The 18,833-nt window shown below is 38.7% G+C and overlaps 1 protein-coding gene across 1 annotated transcript in view; it reads right to left on the bottom strand.

Moving 5' to 3' along the window:
* The window catches only part of LOC124711897 (zinc finger FYVE domain-containing protein 21-like), a 55,510-nt gene extending 38,533 nt beyond the window's left edge, over positions 1-16,977 (bottom strand). Inside the window, exons 1-4 of the mRNA XM_047242144.1 lie at positions 16,705-16,977; positions 16,575-16,625; positions 16,176-16,344; positions 5,693-5,774 (exon numbers count right to left, since the gene is read on the bottom strand). Coding sequence (XP_047098100.1) covers positions 5,693-5,774; positions 16,176-16,344; positions 16,575-16,625; positions 16,705-16,824 — 422 coding nt within the window. The 5' untranslated portion in view covers positions 16,825-16,977. The remainder of the gene's footprint in view (positions 1-5,692; positions 5,775-16,175; positions 16,345-16,574; positions 16,626-16,704) is intronic.
* Between the last annotated feature and the right edge of the window lie 1,856 nt (positions 16,978-18,833).

Here is an 18,833-nt window from a genome sequence, read left to right as displayed (position 1 = left end):
AGATGGTAGAGTTTTGTCAGGACTGGCTCTCCCAAGGCTGTCAGTAGTTCTAATGGAATGTTGTCTACTCCCCGAGCTTTGTTGCGACTCAGGTCTTTCAGTGCTCTGTCAAACTCATCACGCAGTATCATATCTCCCATTTCATCTTCATCTACATCCTCTTCCATTTCCATAATATTGTCCTCAAGTGCATCGCCCTTGTATAGACCCTCTATATACTCCTTCCACCTTTCTGCTTTCCTTTCTTTGCTTGGAACTGGGTTTCCATCTGAGCTCTTGATATTCATACAAGTGGTTCTCTTTTCTCCAAACGTCTCTTTAATTTTCCTGTAGGCAGTATCTATCTTACCCCTAGTGAGATAAGCCTCTACATGCTTACATTTGTCCTCTAGCCATCCCTGCTTAGCCATTTTGCACTTCCTGTCAATCTAATTTTTGAGACGTTTGTATTCCTTTTTGCCTGCTTCACTTGCTGCATTTTTGTATTTTTTCCTTTCATCAATTAAATTCAATATCTCTTCTGTTACCCAAGGATTTCTACTAGCCCTTGTCTTTTCACCTACTTGATCCTCTGCTGCCTTCACTATTTCATCCCTCAAAGCTACCCATTCTTCTTCTACTGTATTGCTTTCCTGAATTCCTGTCAGTTGTTCCCTTATGCTCTCCCTGAAACTCTCTACAACCTCTGGTTTAGTCAGTTTATCCAGGTCCCATCTCCTTAAATTCCCACCTTTTTGCAGTTTCTTCAGTTTTAATCTACAGTTCATAACCAATAGATTGTGGTCAGAGTCCATATCTGCCCCTGGAAATGTCTTACAATTTAAAACCTGGTTCCTAAATCTCTGTCTTACCATTATATAATCTATCTGAAACCTATCAGTATCTCCAGGCTTCTTCCATGTATACAATCTTCTTTTATGATTCCTGAACCAAGTGTTAGCTATGATTAGGTTGTGCTCTGTGCATAATTCCACCAGGCGGCTTCCTCTTTCGTTTCTACCCCCAATCCATATTCACCTACTATGTTTCCTTCTCTTCCTTTTCCTACTGATGAATTCCACTCACCCATGACTATTAAATTTTCATCTCCCTTCACTATCTGAATAATTTCTTTTATTTCATCATACATTTCTTCAATTTCTTCGTCATCTGCAGAGCTAGTAGGCATATAAGCTTGTACTACTGTGGTAGGCGTGGGCTTCGTATCTATCTTGGCCACAATAATGCGTTCACTATACTGTTTGTAGTAGCTTACTGCATAGGGCGAGGGATATAGGGCTTTACATGACAGTGGTAGATCACCACCTTGACCTTCTAGGGCAATGTATCACCCTCAAAGGCCAAGATGAAGGCACTGGTGGCAACCTGATTATCTCTCAGACCCCGGTGGACACGCCAAACGAAATGTACACCTCGCCACTCTAAATTGGTGTGCAGCTCATCGTCAGACGGCAAAAGAAGGTCCCTATAAAATATGATTCCCTGGACCATATTTAAGCTCTTATGGGGCATGATGGTTACAGAAACATCCTCCAGCTTGTCACAAGCGAGTAATGCCCGTGACTGGGCAGACGATGCTGTTTTGATCAAGACTGACCCAGATCTCATTTTGGACAAGCCCTCCACCTCCCCAAACTTGTCCTCTAAATGCTCAACAAAATACTGAGGCTTCATCATCATGAAAGATTCCCCATCAGCTCTCGAACATACAAGGGGCGAATAAGATCTGCGGCCGTCCTTAGCCTGAGGTTCCTCCCATGGTGGGGCCAGGGAGGGTAACTATTTGGGGTCATACTTCCGTGCGCTGAATTGAGCTCGTGAACGCTCAGAGTCTGCTGGTGTTCGACCACCAGCAAGAGATGATGGACTATGCTTCATCGCATGTCATCTGCCCTGATGCCACCCACTCTGAGCAGGGGCCCGCCCACGGGCGCCACCCAGCTACTGCTAAGGCCACCTGGCAGGATGGCCATTGCTGGGAGTCCCGATGCCCCATGGGGATGGGCATCTACCCCTTGGCATACGTGGGGAGTTAACGGCACAGGCATCAGCAGAGCGATCCCTGTGTGGTCAGGAGGCTACAACCAACAGGGTACATGGCGGCCCCACCACAACTGACTAGCTAGTTTGCAGATGACATGCTGTCAAAAAACGACGAAAACGAGCACTAAAAGCAATAGTTTAATCAACAATGTAATTTTAAGGTGAATGTCCAAACAAAATGAAGAAAATTGCAAATATTGTATTTCTTAGGCCTACAATAGTTAAATTATTACAAATGTGATATTGTACTTTACAAAAAATAAAAGTTAACCCACAGAAGATGACACATTGGTGTCAAGACTTGTCTGGGGAAATATAAAAATAAACTAGTTGTGTTTGCATAAGGCTGATTTCCGAAATAGCCCAGTTTTTAAATCGCAAACGTGGAAGAACAAGAAGAGGAGCTTCAAAACTTAGTACAATAAATAAATATCACATCTACAAAATTACTGATACAGCTATATTATTTTAAGTTAAAGAGCAATTTTCCAACTTCCAAAACTATTACTTCCAAACACAACTTCGTCTGTTTCTGTATGTTAATTAAATATGTAATAAAACTGATTTGCCTGGTTCCTTGAATTGTGAATATTCTGGTAAATATCTTCTGTGGGGGTATTAAAAACTGTAGCCACTACTGTCAACAAACTTTGCTTCTTAGCCCACTGTCTGTCGTCCAGTAACTGTACATCCCATAATGCTGGCCTTCCCTCCTACACACTAATTAAATACACAACTTCGTCCTGAGTACACTTCATGGCAGCTTTCTTAATTACTACTTTTACACCACATCACCGATATTCACTCACGGTGTGTACCCATTATGACAGCAATGCTTGTACACATTTACACAAGGATTTGTTGCAGTGTTAAACTGGCACAGTGAGTAGCGCACTAGTCTGCCATTCATAGTATCATATTAACATGATATTGAGTCTCTCCAGCAAGAATTTTTTTAAATTTTTGTTTATTAATTCTATATTATACGTCTATGATGCTTTTGTATGTTATTTGCAACATAGCATTAAGTCTAGTAGTTTCAAAATTAGCCAACTGCTCAAGTAGTTCAAATCATGCAGTTTTGTGGGTACTTCTATTATGTGTGCATGAGTATGGTAAATTATATTATCAAGATGTGGTACTGTACAAACTGTGGAATATGGCACAAGTCTGGGACGCAATATAGCTGCACAGCAATCTCAAAGTACTCTCAGCTCTCCTAACATGCCCAAGTAGCTTTTATTGTCCGAGAGCTATGGCAAGCAGTTCTTGAGAGATGGAGGTTGCAGTCTACACAAGAGGTCTAAACTCGCGAAGCATGACTATATGATATGTTTCCCCACACTCAGACACTGTCGGTGAACTGATTCTCAGTGGTGTTTACACAACAACAACAACAACATGAGCAAGGGCTCTCAGAATGAAAAAAACTCTAATATGTACACCTAACTTAAATATATTCTCTACAAAGACAATGGCCTTAGTAAGGAGAAAGGACACTCCATCAGCCCAGGTGCAAAGCAGGAACTCCTGTTCACTTCATTTCACTTTCCTTCCATAACTTTGCCATGGAGGGAAAATTTTTGGGGTCTAATGATTTGCAATGAAGAAATCAATTCTCTTGAAGAGGCATTTTCATCATTAGAATAAGAAACATTCTATTAATCCTATTAGATCTGCCTTAACCTTTGACGAGTTTGGATCACAAGATACCACACTGAAGTAAAGGAAACTAGTCCCGACATGACAACAAAACTTTTAAGGACGTATCAGTTATGTTTGGACAGGATGTTTGGAATGTTGGTCAGACAGTTGAGAGAGAACGTGGTCAGACAGTTTAGAGAGAGTGATAAATTCAGACTTTTTATTCTAACCAATATTCTTCAGTCTGAAAAGTTTGTGGTTGCAGAAACTGGTTTGTTTCGTATCAACAGTAGCTGCAATCTTTCTTCTCTTTTTTTTTTTTAAGACCTGTGTAGACCAAAAGTTCTCACCACAATGCAAGGCTAGGAAATGTGTATAAACCATGTTCTTTATGGAAACTACTGTATTTACTCGAATCTAAGCCGCATACGAAAAATGAGACTTGAAATCAAGGATAAACAATGTTCCCGAATCTAAGTCGCACCTGAAATTTGAGACTCGAAATTCAAAGGGAGAGAAAAGTTTTAGACTGCACCTCCAAATCGAAACACGGTTGGTCCATCGTAACATGAGACACAATTTAGGTCGAATGGATGAAGATCCAGCTACAGTAGTTTGGTTCGAGTCTTAAGCTTAACAGTTAAGCTTTACCAAGTAGCCATTGCTGTGTATCAGATGTTCTGTCCGTATTTATACAGGTACCTTTCCTTTTTCACGTGCTTCATCTGGTTTGAATCGATTGCTTATTTTGATTTGATCTGATAAGTGCCATTCTCTTTGTTAGAGGTGTTTACGTCACTCTAAACTGGAAATGCATTATTGTACTGTGTCATGCATCGTTTGTCGCTTTCTGATAATGAGTGTTTACAACCTGTCACCACTCATGGCATGGCTTGCTTTTGTGTGCGCTACCGCCACTTACAATAAAGAAAGAGAGGAACTGTCTCACAAGTGAAACAATGGCAAGAGACTGCTATTTGTTGTTACTTACACTGCTGCTTTCTTTGATAATGATCAACAAGAATCAAATAATAGACTGTGTATGATAGAAGATGTTCTGAACAAGAGTTTAGCGATAAATTTTCTCCGTTTGAAAATCTTTGCAGATGCCTCTTTAGTACATTACATTCTGCACATAAAAGAGTCAACTTAGATTTAAAAATCTAGTCAGTTGCCGTGTATCATTTCTGACTGTATCACTATTCACCATAAGAATAATACGAATATAAACATGACCTATGTATATTCCTCCACGTTTGCTGTTGTCTCACTATAGTTTCATAGTTTATCAGGCAGACAGGATTTAAATGAGATAGCAGCAAATACGAAAGAATACATGGCATAATGTTTACATTCTTCTACCTTTTCTTTTATTTTATTTACTGACGTAAAGGTTTTGGCCCCAGTATTTATCTTTGTGCCTGCAAAGCATGCTTGTGTAGTGCTACATATATTGACGGCAGAAGTTAGTAGTGGCGGCACCTACCAACATTTTTCAGAACTTCCACTTACTTTGCACTCGATTCTAAGCCTCAGGCGGTCTTTTGGATTACAAAAACCAGAAAAAAGTGTGGCTTAGATTCAAGTAAATACAGTATATCCATGACAGAGTGTACAGCTTAAAATCTCACTGATATAATATCAACAAATATGGATAATTAGTTACATTGGGCAAGGATGGTGGCACAATCAATCATGGCCTTTTCAGGGAACAACTCTAGCCACCATCTCATTCTAATTAAATTAAGCCAAACAAAACACATACACGCACACACGCACACACGCACACACACACACACACACACACACACACACACACACACACACACACACACACACACGCGCACACACTCGCGCGCGCAAAAGTAGTATTTTCATGTAAATTAAAAAAGTTTCATTAAAAATAGTTTAAACCACTGTAACATGCTTAATGATGTGCAACAATTAAATCTATGAAAAATCACCAGAAATACTGAAATTATCAACTAAAGTTGTTCACTCATACCTATGGTCGCGAGATAGCTTGCACCTTACATAACCAGATGTACTGGCATTCTGACCCAGATCTTCAATCAAGAAAGCTGCCCCTAAAAGGGGTAAATAACAATCACAGAAATCAATTACACATTAAGTACAATACTCATAAAAGCTAATATTCTTTCAATAAATACATGTTTTCTAGAATTATGGAAACTCTGCTACAATGATAAATATAGTTCTTTACAAAAAATATTGGAAAGCCATATCAAATTCACTCAAACTTCTGATATTATGATGTACAATGATGTACATCAGTTTGAGTACTGCTCCAGTCAAAACTGCTATAGCAAATATACTTACGGCCTTGTCCAATGCTTCTTTCACCACTGCAGGACTAATCTGACGTAGGATAATATTTTATGCTTGATATTACCACAATGATCATCAAAAATGGCAATTAAATGAGACTTAAAATCTAAGAATGTACTAATTAAAGCCATTTTGTCATGACATAAAAGCCAAATAAGTCACCTGACACCATTTTTTCCTCACTCTTCCCTTCATTTAAAGGGCAGCCTACTGTAATACTGCATGTTTACAATTGGGTGTGTATAAGTTTACTTTGAGAAGACAGCTAAATTCAATATGTCATTACAGAGAGGTTTCCTTATATGGTATGCCTTATTTAGACGAAAGTTCTGTAATGGCAACATGTAGCAGGTTTTGATTTTTGCCTGCATTTTCACAAAAATTTATTTATTTGTTTTTATTCATCCAAGGATCATCACACAATAGACATACAGGATCTGTCAAGGTAACACAATGCAATTCAATAGGCCAAAATATACAACATACAGCATACATAACATGTTTTATGAAGATAGAACAGATGGTCAGCTGTGGTCTTGATTTAGGAGCTATCCCGGCATTTGCCTTAGGGATCCATGAAAACCACAGAAAACCCAAATCAGGATGGCTAAACAGAGCAATTCCATCCTCCCTAATATGAGGTCAGTGTCTTAACAGCTGCACTGTCTCATTCGGTAAGCCCCCATTGTACAATGTTTCTACATCCACACAGATACTCCGCAAGCCACCGTATGGTGCGTGGCGGAGGGTACCCTGTACCACTACTTGTCATTTCCCCTCCTGTTCCACTCACAAATAGAGTGAGATAAAAACGACTATCTGTACACCTCTGTAGGAGCACTAATTTCCCCGTATCTTATCTTTGTGGTCCTTATGCGCAATGTATGTTGGTGGCTGTAGAATCATTTCGCAGTCAGCCTCAAATGCCAGTTCTCTAAATTTTTCAAAAAGAACATTGCCTTCCCTGCAGGCATTCCCATTTTAGTTCTCGAAGTATCTCCGTAACACGTACGTGTTGTTCAAACCTAGCAACCTGCCTCTGAATTGCTTCCATGTCTTCCTTCAATCCGACCTGTAAGGATCCCAAACACTCCAGCAGTACTAAAGAATAGGTTGCACCAGTGTCCTTCATGTGGCCTCCTTTACACGTCAACCACTCTTTCGTAAAATTGTCCTAAAATTGTGCCCCGACCGAGACTCGAACCCAGGATCTACTGCTTACATGGCAGATGCTCTATCCATCTGAGCCACCGAGGGCACAGAGGATAGCGCGACTGCAGGGACTTATCCCTTGCACACTTCCCATGAGACCCACATGCCCAACTGTCCACAACCTAAATTCATCCCAGTTGGGGCACACATTTTCAACTGTTCCCACTAGGTTATATCAAGAACACCTGTTGGCAGCTAAAGGATTCGATTAATTATCATTTCTTTCTAAGGAAAGCTGCATGGTCATCATTGATATCTTTTCTGTCGGAACAGTTACTATTTTCATATAGTTTCCTGATTGTTTCTTGATTTATACACAATTTTTTTCACGTAACTTGCAGTATAAAACATAGTTTCATTCTTCAGTGCCACACAAATTTAGGACAGATCTGATGACTACTGGACTGTTCCCAGTTACTTGCAATGCAAAACACAGTTCCACTATTCACTGTCACACAAACTAAGACATCCAATGACGACTCCTGGACAATGAAAGTGCTGCTGTGCCCCTCGCATCAACTCCAGATTCCATCACAAATACTCCATTCTGCAAAAATGGCTAACTTTAAAAAAATTATATATCAGTTTCTCCAAATAACATCAGCATCCCTGATTTCCACTTTGACGACTCGATGTTATCTCAATGGCAGACATGAGTAACTCATATAAATTTAACATGCATAAATTACAGGTCATAATAATTATGGCCAATTAACAACGCATGTCAACAGAACTGAAGCTGATGTCACTGTTAAATCATGGCGTATTCATACTAGATGGAACATCAAGACAAAGTCACCACTAAGTAGATGTAGATGCTCCATCTCTAATGACCTTGTTGCCGGGACATTAAACACTAATTTCCACCTCCTCCTCCAGTACCCAACAGTGATAGTAGGTTACGAGATACAACTTGTGTAACAGAATCAGAATGTACTACCAGAATTAAAGAACTAGAAATAATAGAATTTATTAACAGTGAAAGCAAAATTCATAGCAGACGCTTTTGATAAAGTTTGTATGGTAAACTGCTGGAAACTGAAGAACAGAAAAAGTGCTATCCAAACATTCCAAAACCTCAACATTTGTTTACTAGAGAAAATATATACATACAAACACATTACACAATATTTACAAGGCAATATGTATGACCTTTTATCATGTCTGTTCAATTGCTTTCTCTTTCTAATTACCAAATAACATAAAAAATAATTGGCTTTTAGGGTTCCGTACATCAATCAGTAAAAACAGAAACATTATAGGTTCACTTTGTTGTTTGTCTGTCCAACAGTTAAGAGTCAAGAATGGGTAGAGGTATCAAATTGAAATTTATGTCACATACTACGGTCTATGATCTCTTGGCAGAGTCAAAAATTTAAGCTTCTAATTCAATGCAATCAAAAGATATGACCATTTATATCACTTATTTTGATACTCACAAACTCACTCATCAAAGCCTTCCTGTTTTCGTTGAAACAAATTTTGCCAAGGAGCACGGTTTCACAGTGTAAGTAAAGGAAAAACTTCTAAAATTGTTAATTTGTAATTATATCACAAAAATATTTTTTTGTTGTTTGTTGCCCACCTGCTTCTGTCCATTTGCTAGGAGCCCTTTTCTCAGGAACGGGTAGAGATGTATGTCCCGTGGTGATGTATATAATTTTTAGCTTCTAAGCCAACATCATCACAAGATACGGTCAAATAAGTCACATAATCTGATATTCGCAAACTTGCTCATCAAACCTACAGATTTATCTGTACATAGGTTGGGCTGGGTGATCCAGTAGTAAAGCACGTGGCAGGAAACCAAGAGGTCACAGGAACAAATCTCGGATGGACCACAGATATTTCAGTCTTTGCTTTGACTAGTCTTCACCTGTCAATGATATGAAGTGCCACGAGGTACAATATGTGATTCATACTTCACATTAAACTGTACGTCCCACTTGTTCAGTTGGACAACTGGGGCAGGCTGAAGACACACAGATCACACAAAGGGTGTCCAACAGAAAATCTTGCACCAGGCCAGTAAGCCACACAAATTTATTAATAATATCTATATAGATATTTATGTTTATATAGAACACTCAGTGCTTGAGTCCTGCTCAATAACACTCATTGGACAGACATCCATGTCGTCCTAGAACCTCTGCAATGTGTGAGAAAGAACAAAGTATACAATAAAATGCAGACTAAAAAGGCTCAAATGCACAAAATCCACTTATGTAACATGAGTGCAGACAATGTTACCATCCCCCACACAAATATCACTGTCAAAACTTATTTTCTGAGAAACCTTGGCATAAATATCTGTTCCATTCTGCTGACAGCCTATCAGAATGCCGTCATTTGAAACACATTACGGAACGTTTTGAAATCTTGTTCCATGATGTGTGACTCTACCTTTATAGTTATTTTCATGAAATCACATTCACTGGTTCCATAATCTATAATTAATTTCTTGGGTTTCAACTTAACCTACATCCTCGACTACACAACAATTCAATTCAGTATGTCACCGCAACGTACAATCCAAAAAAATTATGTAGAAGTGAAACAAATATTGTCAGCGTTCTGCCTCGAGACAACACTATTACAATAGCAAAGCTACAATGTCTCCAGCATCTTTGCCAATAAGTGAAAGAACTGATCATGTTATTGGATTCTAGATCAGCACTTGCTCTCTTCCAGTGTTTATACAAGTGCAAATTATTGTTACCCTATTGCATCCAACATATGTGGCCTAAAAACCATTATTGTAGAGCCTTTGACAGGACAAACAACTTGCTGGATATAAAGGCATCTTGCAATATTACACAGTAGAAATTTTTGTCAAATATATGCTACATGTTTATTATGCAGTTACCATTTGGGTCAAGGAAGCAAGGAACAAAGAGTGACAGGAGTCTCCCAGAAGTAGGAGATGAGCTCAAGCACAAATACACCATTCACTGCCAATGTGTGGCTGGCAAGACACCTGACAACCCTCAATAAATTTCAAAATATTCATTCACTTCCACATATTGACCCATAAAAACCACCACGAATGAGAGCCTTTAGGGATGTGAAACAAATCAAGTCATGCAACAGATTTCATTATCCATCCAGAGTGCTTTCATTTTTAAAATGAACAGTTTTGATACCACACGATGAGTCTTCAGAGTAACCCATCCAACTATCAGCAAAATTTACATTCTATGAAACACAATAAAATACATTTTAAAAATAAAAGCAATCCAGATGGACAATAAAATATGCTGCAAAGGCAGTGAGTGTGGATTTTCTCTAAAGACAGTACGTCAGTTTTGCTAAATCAAGCTATACATGAACAGGCAGAAGCACCCACTGCAGGCTACTTCTGTAAAGTACACTAAACTAACAGTATTCAGTGAACCATGGACACCACACCTAGAAGATACCAGCAGAGGGATCAAAACATCGATCATACGGAAGAAATATAATGCAGCATAACAACCCAGAAGATTTTACCTTCAATGGAAATTGCCACAAAAGCCTACAGTAATTTATAACTAGTGCTAATCTGCAAAAACTTTTAATAATTATGGTAGTTACATATTACCTGACATGCATATTAAGAGAAAATAGTGGCCACTCTTCATCTTACACTACCCAGCAGCTAGTTTTAGCTAATACTTTAAATAGCAATACATGTCTGAGACACCTATCACTGGTTCAAGGAACACCTGCAGTGTCGAAGTTTTACATCATCCCCACTGTGGGCACTTAGTGGACTGGACACAAAGCGTATGGTTTCAAGTGAATAAACGGGCCTTTTTTCCACAAGTTATCTAATCTGAGATCTGATAAAACTGAACTGTTCCCTGCTGACATAAATAACATTGTCATTGCCACAGAAGAAATGCAAAATATATAAGGTCTTATGAACAGTTTTAGCCACCTTGGAAACTCACATTTAATTCTGAACTACAAACAATGTTGTATGAAACTGAGAAGCATCCAGAATGAATCTATCACTCAGCAGTAGAGTGCACAATGTTGTGAAACTTCCTGGTATATCAAAACTGTGTGCCAGAAAGTTGGTAACTAGTAATCTCAAACTACTGTGTTACAAGTTACCAACATAACATCACTTGCTGTAAGTAAACTTCTCAGATGGGGAAAAAAACCTCTTACAACAATCAAAGTAGTTGGGCCCCATTCCAAAATTACCATAGCAACTGCTCACAACACAATGTACAGCAAACAATAAGCATTTCTATTGGTTAATTAGCATTTATAACTTTGGAAGTATGAAGGGCAAGTGAGAGAGTTAAGCATTGTGTCACATGCAAATGTTTCTTCTAGTTCCTATCACGTATTGAATATGGGTTAATGCTGGTTCCTGAAACTCTAAGTGACATAACTGCTATCCATCTACGAATCTGCCATTCAGAGTTTTCAGCATTACCATCAAACTAGCATGCTGCCTTTCTTTGAATATGCATATCTTCTGTTAGTCCTACTAGGTATCTACATCTACATCCATACTCTGCAAACCACTGTGAAGAGCATTACAGAGGATATGTCGCACTGTACCAGTTATTATAGCTTTTCCCCTTTCCATCCACGTATGGAGTAGGAAAAGAACAACTGTTTAAATATCTCTCTGTGTGCTTAATTAATCTTGTCCTCATGACACCTATGGAAGTGATATGTAGGGGCTTGTAGTGTATTCCTAAAGTCATGATTTAAAACCAGTGTTTGAAACTTTGTAATTAGGACTTCTCAGGGTAATATCTGTATACCTTCAAGGGCCTGCTTGTAAGTTCTTTGCACCCCTCGATACTCTCCCACATGTCGAACAAACCTGTTACCATTCTTGCTGTCTTTTTCTGTAAACATGCAATATTTCCTGTTAGACCACATTTCATACATTTGAGCAATATCCTAAGCTGAGATGCACAGGTGTTTTGTAAAGTAGTCTACTTCACAGACAGACTGCACTTTCAGAGTGCTGCCAATGAAATCTAGTTTGTCATCTATGACTGAGCCTATGTGAACATTGCACTTCATATCTATACAAACTGTTCCACCTAAGTATTTGTCTTCATTGACTGATTCAAATTGTGACTCACTGATACTGTAATTACAGGATACCAAAGTTTTGTATTTTATCAAGTGCACAATTTTACATTTCTGTTCATTTAAAGAAAGTTTCCTACCATTGTGCCACTTTGAAATCTTTTCATAATATGACTGAACATCCGTGTAGCTATTTTCAGATAGTACATCATTAAAAGTTATCTGTATCATCTGCAAGGTTACTATTGTCTGCCAGGTCATCAATATAAAACATGAGAAGCAAGGGTCCCAATACACTTCACTGGTGCATGACTTAATGGGTCAACAGAAGTGTCCGAATCCAACCGTCTGCTTTGAACCGTGACATAATGGTGGTGTTTTGTGTGACATCACTACAGCGCAGAGTTTTTGAGTTGCCTGTGTTTGTAGATGATGTCTTGTTGAGTTTGATGGTGGCGTATGTATATGTGCCAAGTGTAACCTGTTGTATTGGGTTCATTTGTGGTTTGGTTTTGACAGTTGCAACATTGCTGTGTGTGTACATAGTTGATGGTATAATGTGGTTTGGAAGTGTTTTCACTGAATTATTAAGATTTTTTTTTTTATGCGTTTGACTTTTTTGTTGGGTCTTATTAGTTTACTGTTTGTTGTGCAGAAAGAAGTTTAATTTGTTGTATGGCTTCTGTTGTTGGAGATGAATATGACTGTGAATTTTAATAGTGCATCATTGCATGCCGAGATGGGTGAGAACATTATGTCTATCACTAACTTTCTGCAGTTATTTGGGCTGATTGCAGATTATTTGTGGTAATAATATGAGTCTTACAAGAGTTCTGGCATTTTGGATCAGGGACGACTATGTGTGGAGTGTTAGCAGGATATCTGGCAGTGGATTAGATGTGGTACCTGGTTCAAGAAATCTAGGTTGCCCATGAAGGAGAATGTTTTGCTGACTTATTTTTGTTATAGGGGCTCTATCAGTTTTTATGCGCATGAGACCGGTGTGAGTGTGAGAATAGTGTTCAATTGGTTTTCTATTTGTTGAGAGGTTTGTTCTGAGTATGTTAAATATAAAGGGAAGGTGAATGGGCCAGGTATGGTCATTGATATCAACGAAGAGAAAGTATGGGAGGGGTAGTTCTCAGGTTGATCTGTGGGTGTGGAGGACTGTTATTTTGCGGCGGGTGGGAGGAGGGGGAGGGGGGTGCAGATTGTGCTTTTAGGGTTTTGGAGGGCCATACTAAGAGGGAATTGGTGGGTTTGATGGAAGAATATATTGAGGGAGGGAGCACTATAGTTTCAGATGCATTTTCATCCTATAGGTAGTTGGAGAAGAGGGGTTATGAGCATTTAGTTGTTAATCACAGTATTCAATTTAAATATCAAGAAAATGGGGCATGTACCAGTATGATTGAGGATTTTTTTTTCTGGGGAGGGGGGGGGGACAATTTACTCAGTTACAGGAAGGGGGGGAGAGGTGCTCTTCCAACTTGCAATCCCATTTAGAGGAGTATTGCTGGTTGAAGAGTGTCCTTGGGGATTATTGAATTTTTTGCATCTTTTTAGGGCTGTGGGTAAGATGCATAGGCAGAGGGTGGTGAGTTGAGGGGGTTGGGTTTGTGTGGGTGTGGGGAAGGGGGGGGGATTGTTTTATGATTATGTTGTAGAAGACCAGTTTGGTTGCAGTTTTTGTTGATTTGTAAGTTGTGATTGATTTTGGTTTATTTTGTGCTCTTTGTTTGGGGGGGGGGGGGGGTGATGTGTGTGGTTTGAGGTTGGTTAATGGGTGGTAGGCTGGTTGGTGGTTTACGAGTTTTTTTTTATTTTTTTGGTGTGTGTGTGTGTGTGTGTGTGTGTGTGTGTGTGTGTGTGTGTGTGTGTGTGTGTGTGTGTGCGCGCGCATGCGCACGCACTTGTGTGCTTAGGGTTGTCAATATCGATTTTATCGCCAGAATCTGTTGTTGGTAAGTAATTTTTGTTTTGGCTATATTCTAAAGTAACTGTGAAGTTCTGTGTATTTATGGTAGGTTGACTGTTTTAATTGATGTAGTGGTGTCTGATTTTTGGGTTGTTGAGGTGATGGTCTTTTGGTTCTATGTTTCATAGTTGTAGGAGTTGGTTCAGTTGTGGTTGAGCTGCATTGGTCAAGGGAATAGTCCGGTTCCTCCGGTTTTTGTTGGTTTAAGGGAATACCATGATTTTGGTTTTTTTTATATTGTTTGCTTTGGGATTGTGCGGCATTTTTTTATTGTTGTATATTTAGCTTGTCGCTGCCCTAAATCCCCAGTTTCCCATGGTTGTCCTGCTAGTTTAATTTTCAGTAATGCCTGACTTAAGTTGTTTCTACTACTACTTATGAATTTCCATCCAAAATAACATGCTGTACCCTTTCTACCTATAAACCCTCAAACCAGCTAGAAATTTTGTTTGATACCGTCTTACAATCATACTTGTTATAATGAACATTGCCATGTAGTAGAGTAAAAAACTTTACTGAAGTCAAGAAATACTGCTGCTGCTTAATTGCTTTGATCCATGTTTCCAGAATATCATGTGAGAAAAGCCTGAGTTGGGTTTCTCAAGAGCAATGGTTCCAAAATATTCAGGAATGGTGGTTAGCATGAAGGTGATTCCATTTGAAAATACCTCATTTCAATGGAGCTCAGAATATGTTCTAGAATTCTACAACAGCTGGATGTTAATGATATCTGTTCGTAGTTTAGTGGATCTCTTCTGATACCCTTCTTGTACATGTGTTAAACCTGTCCTTTCTTCCCACCACTGTGCACAGTTTTTAGTGCAGGGGATCTAAAATATATCATTGTTACCATGGGAGCAAACTCATCTGTTCCTCAACACCATGAGTGCTAGTGCCTGTGTCACCAATCTTCGCAATGCCATGAGAATTAAACTAGGATACCCCTTCTATATCTCTCTTTGTAAAGACGCAACTAAAAATAACACCGAGCGAGGTGGCGCAGTGGTTAGACACTGGACTCGCATTCGGGAGGATGACAGTTCAATCCCGCATCCAGCCATCCTGATTTAGGTTTTCCGTGATTTCCCTAAATCGCTCCAGGGAAATGTCAGGATGGTTCCTTTCAAAGAGCACGGCCGACTTCCTTCCCGTCCTTCCCTAATCCGATGAGACCGATGACCTCGCTGTCTGGTCTCCTTCCCCAAAACAACCAACCAACCAACTAAAAATAACAGTTCATTAATTTTCTTTTGATTTCCTACATCTGGACACTAACTTCGGCACCAATGAAGTCTTTTACATATGGCCAGGATTTCTCCTTTCACAGGCATTGGCTTCATCATCTCAGAACTCAACTGTCACCTTCCACTTAATTTGGATCTTGGCTGCAGTGCATGTCATCTGCCACTGCAGCCAAGATTTCGTGGGGGGAAGCCGGCAAAATACATAACTTCAACTTCTTTTGCATTTTGTGAGAGATGACATGGTAATCATTGAAGACTTCTTGAATTGTTCTGTTGACAGGCAAAGGTGTTTCATTCAGCATATCTATATATAGCTCTATGCTTTGTTTTGCACATTTGAATAGTCTCTATTTAAAAGAAGTTTTCTCACAAAGACTATACACCACGGAGGGTATCTCCTATCACATTGCCTGCTCTACCAGGTTTATGTCCAGTACTTTGAGAACCATTCTTCTAAATGAGGCCACAGTTCTCTAACATGTACTTGTCTAGAGGTAATTATTTTGAGTTGTTCTTTAAGATACGACGTTACTTTGTTACCTTGTTTACTGAATATGTAAATCTATTCAGTAGTTTCATATGACACAAAAGATCTAATTTACTTGCTTTCGATGATTTTTTATTTTTCACTCTAACAGAAGGTGGCTTTGTTAAGCACTCACCATTTGTCAGTATCTTCAGCTGATTGTTGAAGAAATCGTTCTCGCGATCAGTTACATCAGCACAGGGCTTGCACAGACGAACTGGATCAACGAAGCCCATACGTGGAAGTCCCAACTTGGTAGCACAGCATGAGTTACAGAAGATGTTACCACAGCGTCGGCAGTGATGCTGCAACCGCAGTTTTGATACTTTCATTTCGTTGTTATTGTAACAAAATTAGACTACTAATGGTGGAATACTTAATCAGCACATGTAGTGGAAGAAAAACTTTCCGCCCAGTATTTATCGGAAATATGTGCATGTACAGGTAATAGCTGTCAGTTCCCAAATGAAAATACATATATATTAACAACAGCAATATGACGGATATGCTTAATTAGTGTCTGCAATATGAGTACCTTTCTGCGTAACATATCGAACTTGACTTCGCAGTTTGAACAATGTGCTGCCTGAAACAAAAATATTTTATTTCACATACTTTCTTTGGTATTTCATTTCCGCTTCTATGTCAAACTGCAATTCCCGTACCTCGCTGTCGGGTATCCATGAAGGTTCCTGCAGAGTAAATGGACTTAAGTTGCCGTCGAGATTTACTAATCGTAATCCCGACTTAGACTTCACGAGTTTTTTTGGTGCTGTCTTCTCCATTCTTGTGTACAATTTTTCATACTTCCCACACTGATAACACGTCAATTAGCCTCACCTTCATATCACCCAAGAGATGTAAACATGTCAAAGTTGCTACACGCAAACACCTGTTCCACAGATTTTCAGAATGACAATTTACATAGTTGTCGCTGACAAAATTGAAGTTACGTGAAAGTCACAGTCGTCCTTATTTCTACGGAAAAATCGATATTTCTGCAAAAATTTCGAACACATAATTTACGATGTATCACGTACTTTTGATACGTGTTACTCGTTAATTATTCTAGACGTGTATTGTTGGACGATTTTATTACTGTGAAATACGGTTAAAGTTCAAATAAATTCTCAAAATTCCCTAAAAGTCGATTCAATCTGGTCGTCGTTGCTCGGAACTCAAAATGATTTTAAAACTAAATTCAATTTCAGCAATAGCATACTCTGTCAACGGAACAGGAAATCAGTTTCAAGGATTTTTCGGGAAATTTTTGACTCTATATTTGGTGATGTGTGTGTGTGTGTGTGTGTGTGTGTGTGTGTGTGTGTGTACATTAGATTAGTTTTACTTTCATTCCAATTGATCCGTAGTGAAGAGGTCCTCCAGGATGTAGAACATGTCAGGAAAACAAAAGTGCATAACAAATACTTAGAACTGAAACAAATAAACTAATGTCCTTCCACAGGTCCCAAGTGGAATGATGGTCATTTTTTTAATGAACACTGTATGAAAGAATCATTTTACAAACACTAATTTACTACGATCGTATTAATGCACTGAATTTAAAATTTAAATAAATGTTTTTTTTATTTATAACGTTATAAATATATAATAGATCTACTACAACACTTATTTACAATGAACACATTACTGCAGTGAAATGGTATATATACACACACAAATCAGTTGGTTCTACTGAGAAATTCATCAATGAAGTAGAAGGAGTTGGCCGCCAATAAATCCTTTAGGCTTCTCTTAAACTGAATTTCATTGGTTGTTAAGTTTTTTATGGCTGCCGGCAAGTTATTGAAAATGTGTGTTTCTGAATAATGCACACTTTTTTGCACATGAATAAGTGACTTTAAATCCTTGTGAAGTTTATTCTTATTTCTCGCATTGTTTCCATGAATTGAGCTGTTGGTTTGAAAAAGTTATATTTTTAATGACAAATTTCAAGAAGGAATAAATATATTGGGAAGCAGTAGTTAGTATCCCTAGTTCCCCAACTGGCTTCTGCAGGGTGTTCTTGAGTACATACCACTATAACTCTTATTGCATGATTTTGTGCCTGGAAAACGTTAGCTTGGCTTGATGAATTACCCTAAAAAATAATCCTATATGACATTATGGAACGAAAGTAAACATAGTATGCCAGCTTCTTAATTTTTATATACCCTATGTCTGACACAATTCGCATTGCAAATAAAGATTTGTTAAGACACTTCAACAGTTCTGTGGTGTGCTCCTCCCAGTTGAATTTATTATAATGCTGTAATCACAAGAATTTAACACTGTCCACTTCTTCTCTCTGCTTGTCATCATATGTTAGGCATATACTCATGGGACACCCCTTACAAGTTTTGAACTGCATGTGGTGTGTTTTTTCAAAGTTTAGTGACAGAGGACTGATGACCATAGATGTTAAGTCCCATAGTGCTCAGAGCCAGTGACAAAGAATTGGGAAGTAACCAGTGATTAGTGTCCACAAATATTTTATTAGAGGATCTTTCTAAAACTACACTTGATTTGCTATTTATCGCAATGTTTGTATCATCAGCAAGCAAAACTAACTTGCCATCTGGTAATGTTACTGATGAAAGGTCATTGATATACACAAGAAAAAGTAAAGGACCTAAGATGGAACCTTGTGGGACCCCACATGTAATTAGTTCCCAGTTGGATGATGCCTGATCGCTGAATACATGTCTCTTTTCTAATAACACTCTTTGTTTCCTGCTGCAGATATAAGATTTGAACCATTTTGCAGCATTTTCTGTTACACCATAATATTCTA

This window comes from Schistocerca piceifrons, chromosome 8 (assembly GCF_021461385.2).
Source record: "Schistocerca piceifrons isolate TAMUIC-IGC-003096 chromosome 8, iqSchPice1.1, whole genome shotgun sequence".
In the NCBI taxonomy this organism is placed as follows: domain Eukaryota; kingdom Metazoa; phylum Arthropoda; class Insecta; order Orthoptera; family Acrididae; genus Schistocerca; species Schistocerca piceifrons.
This window is presented reverse-complemented; position numbering and strand designations above follow the sequence as displayed.